This window comes from Condylostylus longicornis, unplaced genomic scaffold (assembly GCF_029603195.1).
Source record: "Condylostylus longicornis isolate FDR11 unplaced genomic scaffold, ASM2960319v2 ptg000027l, whole genome shotgun sequence".
Classification (NCBI taxonomy): domain Eukaryota; kingdom Metazoa; phylum Arthropoda; class Insecta; order Diptera; family Dolichopodidae; genus Condylostylus; species Condylostylus longicornis.
The window spans coordinates 1,285,327-1,301,750 of NW_026577996.1; the positions used below are offsets into that span (position 1 = coordinate 1,285,327).

The 16,424-nt window shown below is 25.4% G+C and overlaps 3 protein-coding genes across 4 annotated transcripts; 1 reads left to right on the forward strand and 2 right to left on the reverse strand.

Annotated features, from left to right (window-relative positions):
- Window positions 1-3,537: 3,537 nt before the first annotated feature.
- Window positions 3,538-4,520, reverse strand: LOC129607226 (ATPase inhibitor mai-2, mitochondrial). 2 transcript variants are annotated; one of them, XM_055518051.1, is made up of 4 exons: window positions 4,331-4,520; window positions 4,025-4,160; window positions 3,861-3,964; window positions 3,538-3,807 (listed from the first exon to the last, which is right to left on the reverse strand). In XM_055518051.1, exons 1-4 carry the CDS (start codon window positions 4,375-4,377, stop codon window positions 3,804-3,806), a joined length of 291 nt encoding a protein of 96 aa, XP_055374026.1. In that variant the 5' UTR covers window positions 4,378-4,520; the 3' UTR covers window positions 3,538-3,803. The 2 variants fall into 2 exon arrangements, with proteins under 2 accessions (XP_055374026.1, XP_055374024.1); XM_055518049.1 differs by having other exon boundaries at window positions 3,538-3,964; window positions 4,331-4,518.
- A 644-nt stretch (window positions 4,521-5,164) lies between these two features.
- Window positions 5,165-9,204, forward strand: LOC129607225 (alanine--tRNA ligase, mitochondrial). Its single transcript, XM_055518048.1, has 11 exons — window positions 5,165-5,445; window positions 5,643-5,816; window positions 5,876-6,021; window positions 6,078-6,417; window positions 6,479-6,618; window positions 6,672-7,633; window positions 7,696-7,852; window positions 8,026-8,311; window positions 8,380-8,603; window positions 8,670-8,865; window positions 8,923-9,204. Exons 1-11 carry the CDS (start codon window positions 5,248-5,250, stop codon window positions 9,124-9,126), a joined length of 3,027 nt encoding a protein of 1,008 aa, XP_055374023.1. The 5' UTR covers window positions 5,165-5,247; the 3' UTR covers window positions 9,127-9,204.
- Window positions 9,205-12,501: 3,297 nt separating this feature from the next.
- Window positions 12,502-15,504, reverse strand: LOC129607475 (putative mediator of RNA polymerase II transcription subunit 26). Its single transcript, XM_055518502.1, has 5 exons — window positions 15,415-15,504; window positions 14,662-14,732; window positions 14,001-14,290; window positions 13,653-13,896; window positions 12,502-13,491 (listed from the first exon to the last, which is right to left on the reverse strand). Exons 1-5 carry the CDS (start codon window positions 15,502-15,504, stop codon window positions 12,786-12,788), a joined length of 1,401 nt encoding a protein of 466 aa, XP_055374477.1. The 3' UTR covers window positions 12,502-12,785.
- Between the last annotated feature and the right edge of the window lie 920 nt (window positions 15,505-16,424).

The window sequence follows — 16,424 nt, forward strand, 5'->3', positions numbered from 1 at the left end:
TAATACTGGAAGGGAATCTGTTTTGTATTTTCACTGTGTAGCCTCTTTTGAATGGTGGCAATTTCAAGTGTTTAAATTCAACATCTTCCTTAACATACATACATATGTATATCAGCAAAACAATTTCAATCTCTGAATCAGTCAAATTGGTGTTGAATCTACTAAAATTTATGTTATTTACTTAAAAACTTGTGTATTGCAAACTTCATACGAAATACATACTTAACATCCTAATTGAAATTCTGCAAAAAAAAAGTAGATTTCAAAGCAGGTTCTCATAATTTTTATACAAAAACGCTTCACATAAAAAGTCTTGAAACAAATTTAGAGTTGTGTTTTTTTTATAACTCTTCGTTCAGAAAACTCAAAGCAAGATGAAACCAAAAGTAAATAAGGCAAAACTTTAGAAAATGAATTTTCGTGATCACTTTGTTATTTGATATTTTTCTTCCTGTCGTTGATGAATGGATTCGGTTGGGATTAAATTATTTCAATATGAGTAAAAAAATGTAATGAAAATTTTGAATTGATCACAAAATTGTACAATTACAACGTAATCGATCAAATTTAATCAGGATGTGAAAAAATTATGTAAATGAAATATTGTTTTTTTTATTTTTCGGTTTTAAATAAAAATTAAAATGGTTAGGCCGAATTAGTTTTAAAGAGCAGAGAATTTTATATTAAGATTGTTATTAATTTATATTCACAAGGCAAAAAATTTTTTTGCAAGCTGAGATTTTATAAGGTTTCGAAGCATTGTTGCACATTTATTTCACTTGTTTGAATTCCAAAAAGATCTTCCACATAAACTCGTTTTTTTAAATCTTTTTTCTATTTCCAACACGAAAACCGTAACATACGTAAAACTCTTCTATTAAAACTACTCTTTCTTTGATTATAAATTATTCTGGAAAGCCTGACTCTAAAAAGAGTGTCTGAAATAATTGTAGAGCTCTGAAAGGAGTTTTTAAATTTTCGTGCATTCAACTTGACAATTTTAATTAAATTTTGAATGGAAATAGGTTGTTTCGGGTTTGGTTTTGTGTTCTAGACTTATTTTACAATTTCCTTTTTGAATAGCCACTTTTAATAAATTTGCTTAAGAAAAAAATGTTAGTTTTTAAATTAATGGTTAAAAATTCTTAAATTATTGAATTTGATGAACATTTAATTTGTGAACTGGAAAAATTTAAAAAAATGTCAAGAAAGTTAATTTTAACACTATTAAATAATTTTTCAAATATTCTAGCCCTCTACTATGAAAATCTCTTCGACTACTGATTGCAATATTAATAAGAACATTGAAAACAAATATGTATACATATGTAGGTATGTAAGTAAATAAAAAAATAGAACAAAATAAATTTATAGCTAGATCCAATGAAAAGTTAGCGTTCTTTTATAATCTTTTTATCAATATTTTTTAATTTCTTGAAACATAGTGTTATACATAGACATTTTGGGGCAAAAAGTGTAAAATGAATTTTAAAGTCAAATTTCATACCTACGTACATACATACATACAGTATTATGTATACATTTAGAGAAGTAACAATTTAAAAATTAAAAAATTTATTGACCCCTAATGCAATTGACAAATTTATAAAATAAAAATGACATTTATCCGGATATACTTTTATTAATATTTAGATAGTATAGGCCATATGAAGCTTCTATGAATAAAAAATAAATCGGATTATAATTTTCACATTATTCAAGTTATCAATCAGCTTCGATCTAGGCACATACAGATACACATGTACATATGTGCTCATTTTTTCATTCGGTCATTATACCTACATTCTCAATTTTTCGTTTGACTTTATCAAGTTTCATCATTTGTATGATAATTTAGGTCATTTGGAAGTTCATAATATCGTTATACATGGAATGTAGGTACAATAATATGATAAATTACATTAATTTTTGATGCATTGTAAAACTGCATACAACCTCCACATTAATAAAATTTAGTAAAAAATTTGAACATAACCATAGTAAATGCTACTTTATGATGGAAGTAGTTTTAACATTCACACAAATATGTTAAAATAGAAACGGTAGTTAAATAAATTAAGTAGAGTTTTGTATTTTTTCACTTTTATCATTTCACTATATTTAATATTGATAATCGAATTTTTGGAAGAAAGATTGTTGTTGTTAATGGAATTCGTTACTCAGTTAAGCTAAACAATTCAATTAATAAATTCTAAATATTCAAACTGAAATAAAAATACTTACAAAAAACTTCTACAAATTACTTTGTTTTTACATTATAGTACGTGGCAATTGGCATACATACATTTTGTTAAATTTTCTTTCCTGGAGATTCTTTAAGTTGAAAACAATTTTATAATATAAAAAATCGTTCTGGCATGAACTTAAATCAACACTCATGTTTAGTTTTTACGATTAACTATGTTATATTTCAATAAAAACACTCAACCGAGGCACCGCAGAATTCCTTAAAACGTTTTCCTTTCTTACATTCATTTGAAAAAATAATAGATAAAAAAATTTCTTAATCCTTGCGGTGGGTCATTGAGTTCCGTGACAAGTAAAGGGTAATAAAAAATTGCTAAAATTTAAATCAAGAGTTTTCATAATTTAATTACACCGTGTACTAATCTATATAGTCAAAAGCCATTTTTGGGTTATTTCGTAGTGCATTATCAAAATGTACTTGGATGTATGCATATTTTTTGTGTGCTTGCTAAATGTACTACCTCTCCTGGTTTGGAGAGAATTGATTTATACAAACGTGCATTTTCAAGTTTCTAGCAAGAATTCTGCTATAAAATATTATTTAAACAACAAGTAGATAAGTACTGTACTTCATAATTGTAATTTCATAATATGTATGTACATACTTTATTGCATACACCATATGCGCTATTTTTATAACGCGTGCACTGTTTTTACAAACCCATTATTCAGAAATACATTAAAAATAGCTAGATTGCATTATGTACCTATGTACATAGACATTACAAATGAGCACACATGCTAGTCGGGCCTCGGAATGCATTGGTATACCAATTTGTACTTCAAACAAAGGAATAACATATACGTACATATATATATATGCATGTATACAGGCTATATGTACTGATATATTAATAGATCTAAAAATAAAGGAAAATAATAAGAATTATTCATAAAATAAAATTAAACGCTGACTAAAGTTATACACATTCAATACTAAGTATGAATTTCTTTAAATTATAAATTACTTAGTTAGGTACATACATACATATGTACATACATGTTCACTCAAATTCTGCTAGTCGTATCACTTGAGCTGATGGGATATTATTGAAAAAATTTTGTTTTTTAGTTTAGAATTTCGAATTTTGGAATTGATTTTATTCAAAGATGCGTGAATATGTTATTGGTAGGTAAGTATACCTGTCAGGTTTTGTAATATGAAGAATAAAAATTCGATAATGTGGAGATTAGCTATTTTGGAAAATACAAATTTTAAACGAATTAATAATTATTGTTTGATGCCTAACTTCCAGAAAAAAAGACAAATTAGACATATTTCATTTCAGTTTAATTATCTATCTTGTACCTATAGCACAAGTATTATCATTTCATAGGTAGTTCATTTTTATTAAGACATTTAATCGCTTTTCATTTACAAAACACAGCTTACAAAATGAAGGAAAAAGTTAAAATCAAACAATATTTTATGAGTTACGATAAATCTAATTGAGTGAAATAAAAAAATAAACTAATTTATAATTCTAAAGATGCAGATTTGATAATTCTGTTAAAAGCGAAAACTAAATGCCGCGTTATCTGAAAAATTAAAAGCAATAAATTCCGACGTTTATTTAATATTCTTCAAATACTCCTTATGACGGCGAATAGCTTCCTCATGTTCTCTGATTTGTTGCTCATGGAAGTCTTTTTGGTGAATTTGTTCGCTTTTAAGTTTATTTAATTGTTCTTTTTGCTGGAATAGATAATAGATATATTTTAGGTACAATTTATTTTAAGATTAATCAAAAATTACTTTTTTATAAAAGTACTCTTCTTCTCTGGCAGCTTCCATTCTCCCGAAAGAACCACCAGCTTCGCGAATGCTTCCGCCACCACCACCACCTTTACCAGCACCATCTCCCAAATTTCCAGAGCTCATTCTTGCAAATCTAAAATCAAATAAATATTTTAATAGATTAATTTTTGATGATCGATCATGAACTTGAGAAGTTCTAGAATGAAATTAAATTATTTTCGTCTATCACTTTTTCTTCGTCTTATTACGTAAACGCAATCTTGTCAAGTGAACCGGTACCAAGTACATAGAAAAATTTTTTACCTAATTACAGTTGAACATAAACGGTTAGATCTTTGAACAACAAACATGATTTTTTCGACTTATGTTATTTATTAAATTTTATCTTATAAAACAATGAAAAATATCTATTGATTTAAAAAAATTTTAAGTAACTTTAGTAGAAGAATTATGAAAGGTTTCTCGAATTTAACCAGTTAACAAATGGGCTAGTAACTGCGAACATAATTTTTTGACGTTTATTTTTGTATATTAGCTGTGTTTATGGGGGCGTTTGCATTTTCCTTTACTTCTCATTCAATGCATTTTCAACAACAAATGAATAAAATAAAAAGCAAATTCAATAACTTATAACAACTATAGAAAATAAAATAATCAAATTTAACAACAGCAGTTATATTCTCGATGCATGATGACATATTTTATTAAAGCTCATTTTAAAAAAAAAATGACAAAATTATTCAATTTTGTAATAGAATGACAGAAAATTGATAAGTAACACTTGAACTTATTTTCGAAATCTAAAATTTTTTGATTAGGAGATGTAAATTAAATTTAAAAGCAATTTTTTTTCTGCTTTCTGGTGTTATATGACAATTTAATTGAAGTTTTTAATATTCGGTCAAAATGGTAATGATCCATTTTATCAAATTTCGTTAAAAAAAATTAATTTAAAAACCCAGCAAACCTAACGAATTACCTACACTTTTGACAATGTCAAAATGTAAATTTGACTTTGTAATCAAATTTGGTTTCGACTTTGCAGAAACCTGTAAAAGAAATTTATAAACAATTCAATAATTATGCACATGTTTTTACATATGCATTAAAAAATATTTTGCTCCTAAGATGCAGTAACATGTGATTTTGACAAATGTTAAAACCGGTTGCTATTTTCAGCAATTTTTAGATAAGATTTTATTAGTTAAAAATATTCTAAAATGATGAGATTTTACAAAATATGCCATTTTAATCGCCATTGTTTTCAAAATTCAGTATATTTGCACACAAAATCATGCGAAATTCGTCAAAATTTTTTGGAATATTTTGTTCAACAGGAACATAAAATTGTAAGATCAAGTCCTGTGGTACCATTTTGTGATCCCACGGTAGCTTTTGTAAATGCCGGAATGAATCAAGTAAGTAATTTATAAATAAATTAGGTGTTAAAATTTTTCATTAAAATTTGTGATTATAATTACATAAACTTGTAGTTCAATAGATTTACTTGGTACTAGTATGAAATTGTTTTCAAAGAATGTCTTGCCTACATACTATTTCACTACCAAAGCACTAAAATTTAATTTGCTCTGTTTCTCATTAAAATTTTTATTAGTTTAAGTCAATTTTTTTGGGGAAAAGTACTCCAAGACACGACAAAGTGGTAAACTCTCAAAAATGTATTCGTGTTGGTGGTAAACATAATGACTTGCAGATAGTTGGAACTGATGGATATCATCATACATTTTTCGAAATGCTTGGAAATTGGTCATTTGGGGATTATTTTAAGGTAAGTGGATATATTTTTTTTCAAATATTGTATTCCAAAACTAAAAAAATTAATTTCAGAGAGAAGCACAAACAATGGCTTTAGATCTGTTACGTAACGTATACGGTATAGAAATGTCTCGTTTATATTTTACATATTTTGCTGGAAATGATAAACTTAACATTCCAGCTGATATGGAATGCTATGAAATATGGAGGGATTTGGGGTACAAATACTAAGAAAATCAATATTTTTATGAAAAGCTAACAAAAATTATTTCAGAGTACCGAAAAATCGAGTAATACCATTCGGAATGTCCGAAAATTTTTGGGAAATGGGGGCAACCGGGCCCTGTGGCCCTTGCACTGAAATTCATATTGATCATTTATTAAACGTAGGAAATCGGTCAAATTTGGTAAATGCTGGACAGTCCGATTTGACTGAATTATGGAACATTGTTTTTATACAATACAATAGAGAAGAAGATGGCACAGTAACTAACCTACCAAAAAAACATATTGATACTGGAATGGGACTTGAAAGATTATGTGCGATTTTGCAAAATAAATCTTCTAATTATGATACTGACTTATTTAATCCTATTTTCAATACCATAAACAAGGTAATTTAATAGATTTTACAATCACAAACAAATTTTACAATTAATATTTTTTTCGTTTGAGGAAACGGAAGCTCCTGCTTATACTGGTTCTTTTCAACTTAATACTCAGGAAGCTAATTATGATACAGCTTATAGAATACTAGCAGATCATTCTAGAATGATAACAGCTTGCTTATCTGATGGAATGTTACCCGATCAAAAGTAAAGCTATTTTTTTTTATAATTTATTTACATACTAAATATGTTATTTGTAGCCAAAAACTTCGACGCATAATGCGAACATGCTTTCAAATTTCAGAACAGGTTTTTAAAAATGAAGATTTATTAAACAAAATTGTGCCAACTGTAGTCGACATATTGGGCACAAGTTACCCCGAAATGCATATTAAACTAAATGACACTTTGGAAATAATTTACCATGAACAGGAAGTATTCAAAGCGTTACGTTTGAATTCTATAAGAGAACTGCAAGGAATTTTAAAAGAACAAGATTTAAGGGATTTTGATTTAATTGATAATCCCGGGTTTTTCCAAGCTTATAAGGAATTAAAAAGTTTGAAATCTTCATTTTCGGATAACACTATTCCTGGTTCATTTTTATACAAACTGCATGATACATATGGTTTGAATGAAGAATCAATGCAAAAACTAGCTTTGTTAGAACAGTTAAACACTGATATGACTGATTTCAAGAATGAACTACAAAAAGTTAAACAAAAAACTAAATCTTTGTTATATTCACAAGGAGACGAAATGCATAAAAAATTCGAAGAATCAATGTCCAAACTAAGCCAAACGTGTTCAAATACTGATGATAGTTTTAAGTATAATTATAAATTTAATAGTGTTATTGAAGAATATGAAACTGAACCTATAAAAAGTCAAATTTTGGGCATAATTAAAAATGGAGAAATAATTAAATCAAAGTGTGCTGCACATGATGAAGACGTAATATGTATAATTACGGATAAAAGTAATTTTTATTATGAATCTGGTGGACAAGAAGGGGATAAAGGAGTTCTCAAAATAACGATGAACGGGTCATGTATGAATAATACTCGTGTAGAATTTTTGGTTGATGACGTGAAGTTCATGAATAACAACACCATTCATATTGGAAAATTTCAAAGCCCTAACGTAATTGTTAGTGTGGGGGATGATGTTGAACATTTGGTTGATAGAACTCATAGAACACGAAATATAATGCATCACACATGTAACTATATTACTACGTTTATTAATTTGTTCAGTAAAAAAAAACAATTTAAATTATTTTAGCAACTCATTTGTTGAATGCAGCTGTGCGACACTTATTTAAGAAAGTGACATATCAAGTCTCCAGTACAGTTAATAATCAAAATTTAAAATTAGAGCTGGGCGTAATTGGTAGAAAAATTGACAGAGATGACTTACCACGCATAGAAGAATTGATAAGGTTCTAATATTTTTAAAATTGTTTTCAAAATTAATTATTTTAATTTTTGGCGCTTCAAATTTCTTTTTACGAAACTCTGCAAATAAGCTAATAATAACTTTAAAATTCTAGTTCTAATTTTATTCAGTTTTTAAAAATCTTATTTATGAACACCTTGAAAAACTTTTGAACAGAAATGTAATATCACATGGCGTGGCTGTTACCACAATAAAAACAAAAGCAGAAGATGTTATATATCACTCTGATATTACTTTAGTACCTGGGGAAATATATCCTGAAGATGGTTTACGCTTATTAGAAATTATAGATAATAATTTTGGATTTTCTTCAAAAGAGCTTTGTTGTGGTACTCATATACACAATACGAAGGACTTGAAAAATTTTTGTATCACAAATTTTAAGCAAACAAATCGTGCTAGATATGCCTTTGCAGCTGTTGCTGGAAATTTAGCTGATGAAGTATAAATAGATGATTTTGTTTATATTAGTAAAATTTATACTTTAACATGATCCTTTTTTGATTTTAGATAATAAATTTGTCCAAGATATATGAAAAAAGGGTAAATAAGCTTCAAACAGAATTGGAAGCCGAACAAGACAAACATATTTTGGTAGAATTAGAATTACAGAGACTTAAAAATCAGTTACTCCATTCAAATACAACACTTCCATACTTATTTAAAATAGATTTGTCTGAAAAAATAAATAATATATTAAAGAAAATAAAAGACTCAGCTAGAATAACATTAAAGTAAGTAAAGTAAAACTATTTTTTTAAAAAATATTTTAAAAAAATTAAGTGCTTTTGTTCCTGCAGAGAATTTGTTGATATTGAAATGCAGACCGTATTAAAGCAACAAAGGAATGAACCATTCGTTATACATTTTTTAGATAGTTCAACATTGTTAGAATCAGTTCCTTTGCAAAAAGCAACAAAATTATGTACAGATCGGCCAATTATGGTAATATCATTAAACAATAGTATGGTTCGAGCTAGATGTTGTGTACCTAGGGTATCAATTTAAATATTTATTATGATAAAAAAAAAACATTAATTTTTTTTATTTCAGAATTTAATAAACTCTGAATTTAATGCTAAATTGTGGTTGAATGAATTCGCTTGCATTTTTAATGCTCAAATTGGTCCACCTAAAGGACGAAATTCTAGTGAAGTTTGCAATATGAAAGCTAAACGTGTTATATCACCGATGTTCGAAGATCAATTAGAAATTGCAATAGATAAAGCTAGTAAATACGCTAAAAGTAAAATGTGATGAATTTTTCTATTTAGGCATGTTTTATAAATTATAGATCAATTATTATTGTTAATTTTTTGTATAAAAATCTTTGAAAAACAAATACGTTTTTTAATGTTTATCAATTATGATAATCTCGATAATAGAGCGAAATTTTTATATTCCAAACAGTTTTCATTGTTTAAAATTTTTAAAGAACAGAGAAAAATTAAAAATGAATTTGCTATTTAAAATAATTTCTCAAAAATTATGGGAATTTAAATAATGGAAAAACTGATAAATTTGGATTTTACCTGTTTTAATAAGTTCAGATGGTAAATAAAATGAAAAATTCAATGAAAAAAAAAAACTGACATGCACCCTGGAATGAAATTTTCTTCTGTTTTGTTATGAAAGTCCAAATTAATAAACTTCGAATATGAGATTTAAAGAATTTTTTTTTAAATTTTACAATTTGAAATAGAGAACAATAAGGAAATTTATGTAGGTTGTATAATGTGTAATATAATTTATGCAATAATAAAAATAATTAGTCAAATATACAGACGAAATAAATACTGAGCGGGTATTTATGTTGAAAATTCAATTTTCAAAAATATTTTCCTGTTTAACCTTACTTTGGCTTGATAATATTAAAAGGAAAAACTACTTTTTTATCTAAACTTCTATATATTTTATAATTTATTTTATACATTTATATTCGTATGTTAGTAAATAATTATATACGTAATAGTTAATAGTATTAAATTGTATATGTTTTATTTAATTTTGTTTTTCTTTAATATTTAAAATACTGTCCTACAAAATTAACTATAATATCTTTTAATTTTTGTTTTCTTTTTTTTGTATGTGCAGCCTCACAGTCGGGTGATACATGCGTTCAAAAATATTGTCTATTATTGTGGAAGTTTAGTTCATTTATATCTTTAATTTATTTAAAATTAAATACTTTAGAGTTTTGAAACTCTTCACCAAAATAAGTTTATTTTAAAAACTTAAATCTTTAACTTTTAACTTATATCTTTAATTTATTTAAAATTAAATACTTTAGAGTTTTGAAACTCTTCACCAAAATAAGTTTATTTTAAAAACTTAAATATTAAATATTTTTGCCGATATTTTTGAATGCATATGTATATATATGAATTTTGACTTCAAATTTCAAATTCAAAGTAAAAATTTCGCAAAATACTAACAAAAAACTTTAATATTTGATTAAAATAATAATGAAATAGTAATTAAGATTTGCTTTTCGAAATAACAAATAATTTTAAACTAATTCTGTATTTTTTTATTTCGCCTTTTATTTTACATACATATACATACATGTAATGTATTTAATTTTAAATTTAATATACCTAATTGACTAAAAGAATATAAAACAGAATATAAAATTTCCTAACTTATTTTAACGCTAGCGTCTATTATAAAAAATTTTCCAAATTTTTGTTCTAATAAATCAATTTATGTATAAATTTTTGGAACAGTCTTCTTCTAACTCAAAATATTATTAATAAAAAGTACCACCCACTGAGGATTTTAAAAATTTTAAAATTTACAAATAAAATATACCATATTTATTTTTCGTTTAAAAAATAGAATATTATTAAGTACAAATAAAAAATAAATAAACAAAAATAATAAAATTTTGTTCTTTTTATTAATTATAAATATAGGCACATAAAATCAAATAAAAAAAATACTTGTAAACGAATTCATAAAAAAAAATGTTAATTTCTTCTTCTCTGTTAACTCATTGAATGTTTAATACTTTTTATGAATTGATTGTTTAATACAATTACCAAAACTTTTAAAAACTTCACAAACTTAAATAAAATATGCTACTTAATTTAATAATTTGGCACGTTAATAGGCATATTATGGTTCTATAAAAAACTGAAAGCAAAAACAATTAATTTATGGGTATCTGTTTTTGGTGTTTTTTTGGTGTTTTAAAGAGAACTATTTATTTTTTGCTACGATATTTATTTTACATTTCATGAAGATATACTAAAAAGAATTTCATGAAATCATAGCGTAATTAATTTAATAAAAGAACTAAAGAAAAAAAAAACACATTAATTGGAAATTATTTTCTAAATTGTTTATTTTTTAATTAATAAAACTTCCTATGTATTTGATTATTTTCTTTCATTTATTTTAAATACTTAGTTCTCTTATAACAATCAATGAGCAATAAATTTTTAATCAAATTTATTTAACGAAAATTTAAAAAAAAAAATAAAATAAATTTTTAACTTAACAATTTAAAAATTAAAATTTTTAATTAATTAATTAAAATTATATAATAACATTATTTAAGTATATCAATTGAGATTATTCTGGTTTTCATTTTTAAGGTTATAGTTCCTATTTTGCCTTTTCAATTTTCGTTTTTTTATTATTAATATAATATAGTTTGGATTATTTTATATTTGAGTTACTTTCACTATAATAATATGTACATTTTTATTATTTCATTCATTTTAGAATTTTTTCTTTAATACGTATGTAAAAATAAAAGCTAAGCAAAAAAAAGACAATTTTATTTAAAAATCTTAATTGGAAAATTAAAAGAATTTTCATTATAATATGAATACTGTCTATTATAGGAATGCGTTTCATATATTATTTTTAATTCTCTCTTTTTAAAAATATAATATTTAAATATAAAATCCTAATAGTTAATTGCTTTTATGAATTTTAAATCATAACTTTCAAAGTAATAACAAAAAAAAAACATAGCCAAAAATATCAATGAATACTGAAAAAAGCTGGGTTAGATTTTAATTTGTGGCGGCAGCATATTTTTTCTCAAACACAAAACTATTTTAGGTTGTTATACTTATGAAAATCAATTTAAATATTAAAATTGAAGTATTCAAAATTATATAGAACAATCAAGAAACTACTGAATTATTGTGAAAGGAAATTTTTTATGAAATCAACATTTTCTTATTTGAGAAAATTATATTTTTTTTAAATTATAATGAATATATGTATAACAGACCGACTATAAAATTAGCAATACATTTTCTTTAAATTTTTGTTTTATTTAAACAAATTAAAAGATTGGGTCTTATTACAAAAAAAACGTAACTTCTTTGTATTGAGAAAAAAACAACTCATTTTCAAAAAAACTAAACTATCAAAAATTCCAATTTTAATATTTTTGAATTTTTTATATTATAATTGTATCTTGAGAAAGAAATTTCTATTAATCTGTATTATAAAAAGTGTTTAAGATTAACTTAATCTATTGTTAAGTAATTAAAAATATATTTTTAATATTATGGTAAACTATACTTAAATTTAAAAATTACTGGGCTACCTATTTTAAATACTAGCACTCAAAATCGGTAGGTGTGTAATAACTAACAATTCTATATATGGATATAAAATTAATTTGAAAAAACTCTTAAGTAAAATTCATTTAAATTACTCTTGGTTGAATTATAAATTAAAAAGTAAAAAAAAATTATATTTAAGTATGGATATAAGTAGTATTTTTGTTTTATATAAATTATACATGTAATTAATAATATAGTAAGAAATTCTTATTTTCATTAATTTTAATTTTTTATTTTATTTGAATAATTTGTTCATTATTTATATATTTTTTTTTGTTTTTACTTTTAACTTTTGCATTATTAATTATTTTAACTCTTATTATAAATTTAACTCATGCGCCTATTTGCAATATCATGTAATTTTTGTAATGCTATACTTTTATTAATTTCTACTATATCACGACTGTATTTGGCCGCTTGTAATTGAGTTTCTAATATTTGCATACGTAATAAATGCTCTTTCGCTTGCATTTCCATAAATATTTTCATTTCAGTTGATTGTGTACCAATACTATTATTAATATTTCCATTTGTTATTAATGTCCCATTTTGTGGTGATTCATCAATAAAATTAGATTGCCGACGTTGTCTTTTAGATTGTGGTTGACCATCATGTGAAATTGAACCATTTAAAATACTGTTACCACTATTGTTACCGCCATTACCACCACTGATACTACCACCACCACTGCCATTCGAATGATTTACATTACCATTATTTAATGGATTAATTGATAAATTATTTCGTAATGCATTTAATGCCTCTAACGTTGATGCAATATTGCTTATATTAAATGAATTTGATAAACTATTTTCTTGTTGAAAACTATTCATTGCTTGATTATTCGTTAAATCACCGCTATTAATACCGTTTGTCGATTCATCTAAATTATTTGGTGGGGTGGAAGACATTCTGTCAACAGAACCAGGACGACCGATGCTATGTCGGCTACCTCCGCTACCATCATTTTCACAATCACTATCTTCAGCATCACCATTTTCCTCTTTAATATGTATTTCGTTAATTTTTTGCCTGCAAATGTACGTATATAAATGATTTAGGTATACTAAACAACGTATATTTTTATAACGTATTTTAAGTTATTAATTAATTGAAAAATTAATTGCTAAAATTGTTGAAACACAAAAAGAGCTATTTTCGAACATGTATTAAAAATTAAAAATTAATCTTACTCTTCACTATCATTGTCATCTTTGTCTGCTAAAGCCTCATTAAATTCGAAATCTTCTTCTAATTTCAATGGCATCTTTGAATAATCAACTCCATCTAATGCTTCACTTTTACATTGCCTTTTAGCCTCTTGCATAAATTCCCATATTTCAAAAGTAAATGGAGATGGTTTTTTACGATCAGCAGCTTCTTGGCCATATCTTTGAACGCGATTGTTATAGTCCAATATTTCATTCCTTGTACATGCTGAAAGAATTTTAATAAAATGACAGATTTTCAATAGAATTTTATGTAAAATGACTGATATGTTAATAAAATGTAATGTAAATGGACGAGATTAAATTGAATACCTTTCATCCGTCGCCACTGCTCCTTTAAACGGTTACATGTACGATCTGTACCGAATTCAGCTGAAAATTTTTGGTGTATTATTTTCCAAGCTTTATTTTTAACTGCTGTTAAACCAGCATCCAGTCTCTTATTTTCAATTATTCTCATATCTTTTTTGCACAGTTCCAAAAGAAATTTCTTTTCTTGGTGGTTCCAATTCTGTGTCCGTTCACGTTTTTTGTACATGTTCATGGCAGGGTTCAAATAATTCTGCATATCTGTTAAAATTTGTAGCTCTTTAATGTTTTTTCTTTTTGATGTAATTTTTTAATAAAAATAGTTAGTTGTTTCAAAATGCAGTTGTAGAGGGAGTTACTTAGATTAAAATAGTGTTATTTGCTATAATTTTTTATTTAAAACTTCTGAATTTTTTGGAATTTTCAATTAACGTATATGTATACGTGTAACGTATACACATGTAAATACTTTCAATCTACATAAGTATATCTATCTATATGTATATGTAAATACAGTTTAAAATATTTTTATTGTCAAAGCATGTTGAGTTTATTTAGCTATGTTTTTAAGACAATTAGATATTTCTTAACTAATGATGTTAACTTACCGCCTCCCCCACCCCCTCCACCTCCTCCTCCACTTGAACCAAAATCCTCAGCTAGCGTATTGTTCTGCCAGCTTGCTGCAATTTTCATAAATGCGTCCAGATCGGCAGCATTATATGTTTTGTTTACCTGTAACCAAAATTAATATAAATTGACTAAGTTAGAAATAGTTAAAATATAAATATGAAAGTAGAATAAATTATTTATCAAGGATTAAATATAATGTTTACCACAAAATTTTTTAGAATACTTTTCATTGAAATGAAATGAAAAAGACAACAAATAATGCAAATTATTTAATATCGCTTAAAAACTACTGTTTTGGACCAAAACTTTGAAACTAGTAATTAATTGTTAAACTATTTTTTTTAAAACTTCACGGAAAGTTCTCAGAAGGGTTCTTTTTGTAACTCTGCAACGAATTCCCATTTTCCCAGTTATTGTTTACCGTAGACCTGTGAAACAATGTTCTTTCAAAATATTAGGCACTTTGGTAAGTACCAAATATGATTGCGTTTATTCAATTAAAACAAATTATGATAAATTTTGTTTTTTTCTGCTTATACATATTTTTTACTTTAAAAAAAAATAGCTCTCATAGTACAAAATGAAATAAGTAAATGAATATAACTGCGAAAATTTAAAATAAAATTGGAGATTCTAAGAATGTGTACTTAGCTTTTTTTCAATTTTGGATGGAAAATATTTTTTATATTGTCAATTGCCATATGTCTAATGTATATCAATTTGTTTTGCATAATCGATGTAATAACTCTTTCGGCAACAATTTTTGACATTTCAAAAGTCTTACAATTTCTGACTTATATCGTGAAAAATATAAAATATAAGCCATTACTTCACAAAAACTTCGTATATGACATTCTTCCAAGGATAACTTCATATTCTCTCCGATTCATAAAATTAATAACTTTTTTGTGTTTTCTTCTTATAGAATCTAATGAATAGTGTCTAGTGACTGCCTATTTATGTGTGATGATGGTAATAACTGCGAAAATAGTACACAACAATTCTAACATTAACGGTTAAGACAAGATAATTTTGTGTTTGTTTCTCGAAAGGAAACGTAATTAATAATTTTTTCTTTTTCTTGTACAAAAGCAACCCTTTTTTATATTACCATAGTAGCAATAAAATAATCTACAGGTATCAACCTATCCCTGCATATTATGTCATTTAATCTGGCGCCTATATGGTTGATTTGTGTCAAACTGTCAAGCAACAAATTCAAATAAATTTTAAAAGTGAATTTACCCGAAAAATTTGTTGTAGAATTTTTGCTACAATTATTTATATTGGAAGTTTTTAAAGATTAAAACTATTTCGCACGTATTAAATTGATAAATTTTCAAGTTACATATTTAAAATTTTACAAATTCGAGTCGAAATATACAATTAATGAAGATAATACAACACTTAGTACTTAGATATGCACATAAGTTTGTACATCTGAATGCATGTGCATATAAAATCAAGGTAAGCAAAATTTTTATTCTAATACGCTTTTTTATTTCAAATCACTCAAATCAATTCAATTATCATTTTGTACTTCATAATTTACAAATATTTTGTATTCGATTATATATATGTATGTATGTACTTACATATGTGTGTATGTACATATTTGCATTTCCAAACAAGGGGGCCAATACAAATTTTCAAATGATTTTGTCTTATAAATGTTCATTTGTCTTATAAAATATTAAAAAAGGCTTCGAAATAATTCTAAGAAAATAATTTCTTTTATCTTAATCAGAAATGGCAATAGAGAAAATAATAAACATCCGGCAAAGATTTGAATAA